This window comes from Magnolia sinica, chromosome 7 (assembly GCF_029962835.1).
Source record: "Magnolia sinica isolate HGM2019 chromosome 7, MsV1, whole genome shotgun sequence".
In the NCBI taxonomy this organism is placed as follows: domain Eukaryota; kingdom Viridiplantae; phylum Streptophyta; class Magnoliopsida; order Magnoliales; family Magnoliaceae; genus Magnolia; species Magnolia sinica.
Window position 1 is genome coordinate 17,018,571 of NC_080579.1, and position 10,134 is coordinate 17,028,704.

The 10,134-nt window shown below is 38.0% G+C and overlaps 1 protein-coding gene across 10 annotated transcripts; it reads right to left on the reverse strand.

Annotated features, from left to right (window-relative positions):
- Positions 1–2,547: 2,547 nt before the first annotated feature.
- On the reverse strand, positions 2,548–9,316 carry LOC131251147 (uncharacterized). Of its 10 annotated transcripts, XM_058251679.1 has the most exons (8): positions 9,136–9,316; positions 7,346–7,395; positions 6,572–6,649; positions 6,405–6,439; positions 4,839–4,938; positions 4,018–4,114; positions 3,496–3,535; positions 2,548–2,989 (listed from the first exon to the last, which is right to left on the reverse strand). In XM_058251679.1, the coding sequence occupies exons 3-7, from the start codon at positions 6,644–6,646 to the stop codon at positions 3,501–3,503; spliced, it is 342 nt and encodes a 113-aa protein (XP_058107662.1). In that variant the 5' UTR covers positions 6,647–6,649; positions 7,346–7,395; positions 9,136–9,316; the 3' UTR covers positions 2,548–2,989; positions 3,496–3,500. The 10 variants fall into 10 exon arrangements, 3 of the variants coding, with proteins under 3 accessions (XP_058107662.1, XP_058107664.1, XP_058107663.1); XM_058251681.1 differs by lacking the exon at positions 7,346–7,395; XM_058251680.1 differs by lacking the exon at positions 2,548–2,989 and having other exon boundaries at positions 3,439–3,535.
- Between the last annotated feature and the right edge of the window lie 818 nt (positions 9,317–10,134).

The following is a 10,134-nucleotide window of genomic DNA, read 5'->3' on the forward strand; positions in this document are numbered from 1 at the left end:
AGTTGGGACACCGAAAATGTTATTGAGCATATAGGGCACTTAGGATGTCCTTGGGTGAAAGACCCTAAACCTCCATGGTACCACGAGATGCCCCAATGCCGAGACCGAGTGGAAAACATGAGCGCCCGAATGCCTTTACCTTTAGGCTGCGTCTCCCACTATAGCATGGTCAGTTGGGAGGGGGTGTGGCCTTACTCACCTGAGTGAGGGGGCATAGCTAGGCTGAGTTTGACCAGCTCGTAAATGGGTCCGCTACCGTCAAGCCTTGTTGGTGATTGGTTATCCACAGGCGGGTAATGAGGTCTCTTATGCTCGCTAGGCTGTGCGGCTTAGAGAGCGGCAGTCAGCAGGTAGTGTACTAGACCCTGGTGGTGATCCCAGAGATGTGCGGTTATAGATATTGTGATGAATCGTCACTGTCACACATATGGACGGACGCTAATGTGGGCGGAGCCTAAGGGCCTGGGCGAGCTACCAACGGTTGGCAAGCTACTGTGTTGGCAGGCTACTGCGTAGGGGTTTGCATACTCGGCATTTGATCATTCATTTATTCATCCACTATCCACTCGGGCTGGTGGTGTGCAATTAAATCATTACGCATACCTTCGCAATGGCCGGGACTTCGGTTGAGGCGCGCGACCAGTTTGAGATCAGGAGTTTACCACATTGAGTTTGGCTATCTAAATTTAGATATGGGACTGGTTTGGATAGAAGTCCCTTGCGATGAACCCCACAGCTTGCAATACCACGTACTATCATCTCGACTACACACTATAACTTCGTTATTCCTTCGCATTGCATTGCACCCTTGATATATGACATTTGAGTTGTTATGGTTCTACATTACATGGTATTTATGGACTTACCAGAATACTTCCGTATTACTTTAATATTGCATCTTGAGCACGCTTATATTGCGCACACACTTGCACCCTCTAAGCTTTCTATAAACTTATGTACGATAGATGCGTGCAGGAGTCGATAGGATGCAGCCGAGTTGAGCAGGAGTGTGCAGTAGAGCTTTCCTTTGGGGTTGTGATTATTAGTCATTGTATCTTTCTTTATTTTGAACCATGTATTGTAAAAAGTTTTTATTCTTAGTGGGTTTGTAATGGTGATCTTGTAATTATTCTCTTTGGTTATGATCTTGGTTATGCTGATTATGAAATAGACTCATGATGTAGAAATCCTCCTTGTAGGATACCAGGATCAGAACCTGGTGAATGGGCACCAGGAGCCGAGAGTGGGGCACTGCGGAGGCTGCCTGCACCAGATTCGGCGATCGGGAGTTTTGTGAGCCCGGTTTCCGAGTTCAGAGCGTGACATATTCTTATCTATTTTACAATTATGTGATCTATAAAATTTGTGATTTACCATTGTCTCCAAGGCATGGTGAATGGTTGAATTCCGCACGATCAGCACATTAATGATTCATGAGAGAACTAATCCAATGAAAGTTCAGATTCTGTTTTAAATGCTTCATCATCTGATTGGATAAGATAGGACTTTGATTCCAATCAAGTTATCATTAAATCAAGTAGATTGAATATTGAAATTGCTATAGGTGGATTCTTGTATCCTTAGTCCATTTATGTTTATTAATTGAAACATTTTTCTTCATCGCCAGATTAAAAACCTAGACAACCAAGTTAGATTTATATTAGTTCTAGACCGTGTTCCTCATTCCATGTGGATTCGACCTCGGTCTCCTCGAGTTATTACTACATTGCGACCCTGCATTTGGGGTTATAAGCAAGTTTTTGGCATCGTTGCTGGGGAGTGGCGTTGAACATGATTAGGTTTAGGTTTTTTAGGTTTGATTTTTGTTTTAGGTTAGATTTTTCTTTTTTTCTAAATTTTTCTAATCTAAGGTTTTTGTAGGACTTTTTAATTTTCGAAATTTGGTTTTTAGGATGTCTTTTTTTTTTTTCTAATATTACTAACATCAGTTGATTATTTTTGTTTGTAAGATCTTCTATTCTACTTCTCTTCTGGTAATATCCTTCCCCTCTTAAATTTGCATTTCTTATCACTGTAGGATTTTTCTATAAAAATTCTTTTAAGGTTTCACGATGAACATGCAAGAGTGGACGCATAAATATACTAATATACTTCTAGAAGACGAGAGATACCATGAAGGGTTATCAAATGATTATGTTAGGAAACAACCTATGTCTCAAGAATTTACTGAAACCATGATCGAGAACCAACCAGGATTTGATATTCCACCAGTTAAGAAGTTCATACGCGATCATATGAGGGAGAACAATTATCATCCACTAGTAAAGAAAAAGACAATGCACGATTATATTATAGGTAATAACACTTACCGACAACCATCAAATACTCATACATACGACTTGTGTGATGACTACGATTGGTGGAAGCATCGGAGTTTAGATTGGAGAGGAGTGTCAATCATGGCTTCTAGTGATTATCCTCTTGAATCCTCTACTAACGAGATCTAACCAAAAACAATCTAAGAGGAGTCCATTCAGAAATTCATGAATGCTCAAGAACAATTCAACCAATTCGTCATAGACATTAGAAAATCATTAGAAGCGATTGAATCGCACCTCAATGAGGAGGAAGAGGCTAGTTTATCCTAGCATCAACCCAATCTAGAAACACAATGTGAAGAGAGTGATTCCAACTCACTTGTGAAATATACTGAATTTGAGAATGAAGAGTTGGATTATGTTCATGAGTATATGGTTCAGTTTTTCGAAGAGTCAATCTCAATGACAGTCCAATTTAATGATCAAGGGACATGGCAAACATATTAATGTTGACCTACTCCACCTACATAACACGCTTGATTCCAATGTGAAGGATGAGACCCTTTCAAGTGAACCTTACAACTTTTTTGAGGCGTGCTCGGCCCGCTCCCCTGATTTAGATTATGATATGATTAGAGAGATGAGCAACTTGCTTAATATGACTCTAGCATTTGAAACTACCCAGTGGAGGTGACCATTTGAGCAGTTACCTATTGACGATACAAGAATCTACTGATTAATATCAAGGAATCGAGTCATCACATTAAATCTTCACTTATTAATCCTCAATCTATCTATGCAGGGCAAGGTGAAATGTATCCAGTGAAGATTTATTCTCATCGAGATGAAGAGCAAGAGACTATACTTCCCTCTATTCTCAAAGACGGAGTCCTTAGGCATATCATCACAGCCTCAATGCGAAGAATGAGCCCCTCTCAGCTAAATCTTTCTACTCTTTAAGAGTTTACTTGGCACACTTTGAGGATCATAATGGTAATTACTACTAAAAAGCAGGGAAACGCTGACGGCTAAAAACCGTCGGCAATAACCTTCCCCGACAGCTTTCAACCGTCGGACGGGCCGTCGGGAGAAGACGTCAATGTTGTTCGCCTACGGTTTTAGCTCGCCTACGGTTTTAGCCATCCGCATTTCTCTACGTGTAAAAATTACGAAATTGGATTGCTTAATCAGTACACATCCCAAACCATCTTAATACCCATTTCAGAAACGTTCTCCAAAGCTCCAAATCAACCAACCTATTTGAAAAGTTAAGTCAAAACATAAGAAAATGAAGAAATTAGAATTGAAATCAAAATCAAAATCAGACAATCTGTATATACAAAAAAAAATTGATTGCATATATGATACCCAATCCCAAGTTGCCACCTGGCCATGGCGGATCATAGCAACTCCATCTAGAAGCAATCTTAGAAAGAATGTTGATACAATAATTAAATCGATGCTAACAAAAAATATATATCCCAATTCTCACAAATCATTGCTGAACCAAAATGCACTAGTTTCTTAAACACAACATAGATTGAACGAGCAAACACCTAAAAAGACAAGAATATTGAAATTAAAGAAAAAAAAGAAAAAGAAAAGAAAGACATGCCCCACTGATCTCTAATACTAAGTTCAAAAGAAAATTACAGGAAGCTGGCAGCTGTACCAATAAAGCTATTATAGTAAATTTACAACTGAAGACGAAAACAGCAAACTATAATTCATGTTATACCTGAAGTAAATATAATCATAAAGAACTGTTGGAAAACCATCAACAGTGCAGTGGCGAAACTGGAGGAAAAGTCATGGTGGCCTTTATTGAAGTTTACCTGCCAAAATATAAGACAATAAGCCATTTTCCTTATTACGGCAGAACATGCATAGTTAAAATTAAAGACTGGTAATAGCTAGAATATGAAACTACCAAAACTAGAATCATGTGGAAGCTTTAGAAAGGCATTAATATAATGCCAGTTGGGAGGGTAAGCCTCTTTGCTCCTGAATCTAACTAGTGCAGATGAATTTGTGCAGCAGTATTCCCATACGCTTAGTCCACTAGAACAGTACCCTTATTATAAAACATGTGTAAAGATGTTTTATGCTCTTGCTTGTTTTAGTGTCACTCAATTCATATGGTGTGTGGTCCGCTTGACCCAGCTGATTTTTGGAGTTTCTGTTCATATTGTTGAGGCATACCTGATGAACAGGTTTGACGGAATAAAAACACTATAATGCAAAAGAATATGCAAAAGAATGGGTATCTACAGGATGGTAACAAAGGTAAATCAAAATGAAAATTTCTGAAGAAACAATGGTTTCCCATGCAAGTAAAACACACTATAGAAGAATGCGAAGAATAAAATTAAAATGTTCACTTGGAGTGGTTGTCATAATCACCAAATTCACTTAACAAAGACAGCCAATGTGAATATAAATAAGAATTCATAAGCAAAAAATGGGTGTCAGCTAAAACCCTCATCTTTTAATGGTAGGTGTCAGTGAACTTCAAGATGACAAATGCATAAAAGATAAAGAGAGGAAAGGAGATTCCACCTCGCTTTCAAGATGGCAACAATGCCCCACAATCAAATGATGCAAAAATATGTCTGTTTCAACATGATCAAACTTAGAGAATGGCTTGGCTACTTTTGACCTGAAATGGCGACAATTACCGAAAGGAAGCCACTAAAAACTCTTTTATCTGTTATTCTCCCAATCCGAATTTGAACGTAGTTGTACACTTTCAACCAAAAACTCTTTTATATCTGTTATCTTCCATGGAACCTTACCTGTGAGAACCATCTATCGTCAATGGTAGGAAATAGAAAAAATAAGCAACACTTCCGGAAAACCTGGCATTCTTCTAATGCACCAATATGCTTAATCAGTCAGCCTACCAAACGATTGTGAATCGGGACTCAAGATTCATTGACCGTCTTTTGTAAAATGGGGTGGGAATATTATCAACTTCAGCGGCAGTACACAACTCCTACAAACGGACAATGCTCTAATGAATGAAGATTTTTGCAGGAAATTCTGCTTGTAAGCAAATGTACTATTTGCTGAAATGCAGGATTTTGCATGTGGGGGACCTGTTTCAATGATCCAAACTGTCTATAGGATGGGCCTTATCATGGATGGTTAGGATCAACAAGCTATAGTCCATATGTTTGAAAGAACCATCAGCTGTATGTTGGATAATGAGCATGGCCCTATAATTGGTTCCCAAATGTATGAAATCACAAGCATCAGCTGTTGGACAGAACAAAATCAAACCACCTCTTCAGGATTAGTGTTGGTATAGTACGTTTCCGCTAGGCTACGGACTTCCTTTTCCTCATTTTAGTACTCATGGACCAGCACAACACATAATTAAAAACAACACAAAAACTATAACATAGAATCCCCTTGTTTATTTTCTTTTCTTTTCTCAAAGTGGGATTGTGTATTTGATTTACATGGTGCATCCAGGGAACTTCCTGAAGCCACAAGAGACAGTAAATCCAATTTTCACCCATGGCATAGAATTGCAAGTGTTCCCTACACTTGTTCAAATTAAATGACACTAGCAGTGCCACCAGTCCTTGGGCCAAGACATGACCCTGATTGCTTATTGAGTGGACTGCTACTGAATTAGTTTAGTGGGCGTTTGGTTGCACAAAATTTGAAAATTCACACAAAATTATGCTGATTAATGAAGCAATTTCATGATATTTGGTGCAACCAAATGCACCATTACCCAAAAACAAACACCAATTGGATTATCCTAATAATCCATATTATAGGCTGAAAATGGATATTTAAAAACAAAAATTAGTGGCACATATATAGCAAATAAGAAGGAAAAAAAAAAACTCTGATATAGTCAGGATTGTTTGATCAGAGTAGCTTCTGTAGCTAATCCACAATGAGACCCACCAAAAAAAATGGTTGGAATTACAAGGCAACTCATGTCCAATCAAATCATTTCCCATACACAATATAAGGATAAAAGAAACATGAACTCTGTTGCAAGACTTTGGCCAAAATAACCGGTCCCTAGTGTTCGTGTTAGAAAGAAGAGACGGCATTGAAATCTAGTTTCACATCATAAAGAAATTCAGCTATTAAACAACTTACTTGAAAATCTCGAAATCATTTCCACAGTTTGGACACTGCACATACACCACAGAGAGTAAAGAAAACTAATCAATCAATCTATGATGATCACGAGGATGAAACTAAGTGCTACCATCACTAATATACCATACAATAGGTAAATGTCTGAGGTATGAGCACATGCTTACATCTAAGATATGTAATTGCCCATTTGACACCTGCATGAAACTCCCAAGTTCCAAAAGAACCACTACTGATACCATTTACTAGAAATCAATAGAACCTTCAAAAATGTTAGTTGTGAATTGTGAATGAACCATGACTAGATAAAGCAAAAGAAGTGATAATTTACAAAGTTGTAAGTTATTATGGACCCAGACGGATACGGAACTAACAGTGCAGGTCTTGTAATCTCGATGATGGTTGTTTAGGTTCCATTAATTAGAGTCCTTAAGATGGGAAGTGTTTAGTCACCATGCATCCTCATGTAGATGGATATACACAAGCATCCCTATATTTCACTTAAGAAATCATTAAAATTTGAATGTTCTCAATGATTTTTTAGGGGTAATTTTTCGAAATGAGTTCTGCCCTCTTAGGAGAAACACATTTACACATGTAAATCTAGAAAACATATCTATGTCAGACACGTATATGCATGATCGAACACCTTTTATCAGTGCAACAAGTACGCGCGATACATTGAGAGAGGTACATAAATAGTCATATAAGGAAAGCAAGGCATAGAAATCATGTGCACCAAACTGTACTTTAAATGGTGAACTACAATTCTATGGTTGGCTGATATAAATGTAAAAATAAAATAAAATAAAGTATAAAATAGAATAATTCATGGATCTTAATCACATGCATTGAGCATCCTTGAAGTGCTAAGAGAGAGCAACAACAAAATGAGTCCTTGCAAGAGAAAAATAAAAATAAAAAGACGAAAGAGTCCTTACACTTCCTTGAACAATATCTCGTCCCGTAAACCACAAGAAAGCACCCAACCCTGCAATCGGTAGAAGGAATGCAAGAAGTTGTTTGCATATGACATGTAAGTAATCAGGCAAGCTTGGATACCAATGTATTAAAAATTCACATCAAATTCAAGAGTTTAATGAGTCAACATTGGCTATATATATATATAATGGGACTCAGTTGAAGAAGGAAACACTAATATTTGTTTGGGTGTTACTTCCATGAAAGAAAAACAACCATGAGATATAGTCATGTACATGGTATATGAATCACACGAAGAAAAAAAATAAAGGAGAAGGCATGCAACTTTATCCAGAAGCAAGCACAAAATCAAGCATTTATCACTGAAATAAAAAATAAAAAATAAAAAATAAACCATTGATTTGGTTTTAAAAAGGCTAGGGATTTGATCGGAACAAGCATAACTAGCAGCAAATCAAGAGCAATGACTACAAGAAGTGGTAGCTACTATTTGTGCGCACCCTTACTACTACATGATCTCTACTCTTGGTACTACATTTGTATAAAGTTGTGCTGTTGTATTCCCAAAAGTAGAATGGATGGGGAAAAAAGATATCCATAAGGGTGGGTGCAAACATCAATTCTCGGTAAAGAACACATTACAAAACATATAGAAAAAGAGGTGTACATCTATGTGCAGAATAAGAACTTGAAGAAGAAAATCTGTTGTACGTGCAGGAAAAGGCGTATCCAAATTATGTATTGCAATACAAGAAGAAAGACATTAAAAGAAGAAGAATCTAATATCCAATATATGAATAACAACAAGAAATATCTATCAAATCTATAACGGTGCATTTGGATGCACATGAAATTGCATTGTTGGCATTCAGTCCAATCAAGGGGAAGTGACAGGAATACTGACATTTCCTGGTATTCATAAAGAGGAAGCAATCCTCGAATTGCAGATGCATTCCTTTCAAGTCTGACTTGACAGAATGTAATTTCAATTTGAATCTCAGTACCTCAACATGGATACTAGCAAAGGTAATCACAATTTGGCCAGCGCCTCTTCATTAGACTAATAAATTGCAATTCTATTCAATCGTACATCCAAAAAAAAAAAAAAAAACAGATACATATTTAAAAACTCATCATACCATCATACCAAACAGAAAAGGGTGATACCCTCTCTTTATATGCAAATAACCCTTCCTTTTAGTTTTGGTATAATTAGAGCACAGCAAATCTTTCTGATACCATCATACCAAAAGGTAGAAAAAGAAGCCTGTACCCAAAAAAAAAAAAAAAACAGGGGTGTACATATCATTTCCCTAGAGAAAAGCCTACTCAAATAAAAACAATTGCATCCAAAACCCAACCAAGCTGCCTTGTCATTGAAAGATAGGTATGCCCAATAGCCAAAGCAAGATTCCCCAACATCCTTGCAGCGTTGCTGTTATCTCTCCCACCACCACCACCACTACCATTAAATCCAAACCCTTTGTTTACTCTAACCAAAACCACCCTCTTCCGATTTTTCTCCTTCCTCATCAAAAACCCATCTTTCTCAATGTTCTCCCTCCAAAAAGACCATCTTTCTCCTAAAGCTTTCAACTTGATTATGCTTCCATTACGAATAGGTGTTGATTAAACAAGTACCAAAAAAACCCTAATTTCATCAGATTCGAGCAATAAACCCTAGAACTCAGCTACGAACGGCACAAAAATCCGAATTATCCAATAGATGAATCCAAACGAAAGCACAATCTACAATATAAAAAATGGGATTAGGATTTTCGGAACTTACATTGACAGATCTTGAAGATTGGGAGATTCTTCAATTGGTGGAGAGAGACGGGGAGAGGCAGGCAAAGTGAGAGTGCGAGCGAGAGGGAGAGGGAGAGGGAGAGAGAGATCGAGTTCGGGATTGGGAGAGTGAAAGAGAGGAAAGGAGTTTCGAGGGGTTCGAGGAAAAAAGGGTTCTGAGAGAGAGATGAGACGAGAATCGGATTGCGTACCGAGTAAGCCCCCATTTATTTATATATTTCATCCACTCCGTCCGTCCATTTTAAAAGATAATTTTAGGGCTTCGGCCCCAAAAATGAACCATATCCAAGTCTCAAGTGGACCACGCCACAAGAAACGGTGTGAATTGAACGTCTACCGTTGAAAATTTATTGGAGGCCACGAAAGTTTTAGATCAAGCTGATATTTGTGTTTTCTCTTCATCCATGCCTTTGTGATCTCATGAACAGGTTGGATGATAAATAAACATCACCGTGGGCTCTGGGAAGGTTTCTTCGGTGGAAATCAGTATTCCCACTTTTTCATGTGACATGGTCCCTTTGAAATTACTTTAGTGTTGGGCTGAACCCCTGAAAGTAAGGGGAAAAATGGATGGACGGTGTAGATGAACCAAATACGTTCACAATAGGCCCAAAGTGAGTTTACTCGGTACAATAAAAGCTTTTATGAAGTAACTCGGTACGCAATTCCATTTGGAACGGCATAAACCATTCATGCTTAGCTAATGTTCGGTGCTTTGTGGGCTCCACCATGATGTGTGTGTATTATCCATGTTGTCCATCCATTTCTTAATATCATTTCAGTGCTTGATCTAAAAAAATGAGCCCGAAGTAAATATCATATGGACCACACAATAGGAAATAATAGTTACTGAATGTCCACCATTAAAAACTTATTTGCGTGTGGAATGGGTTATTGTAGTTCGCTGACAGCTTTTGGCCGTTGGCATTGCCAACAACAAAAACCTATCAAGGAAGCCCCAAACGACCGTCAACTTTGG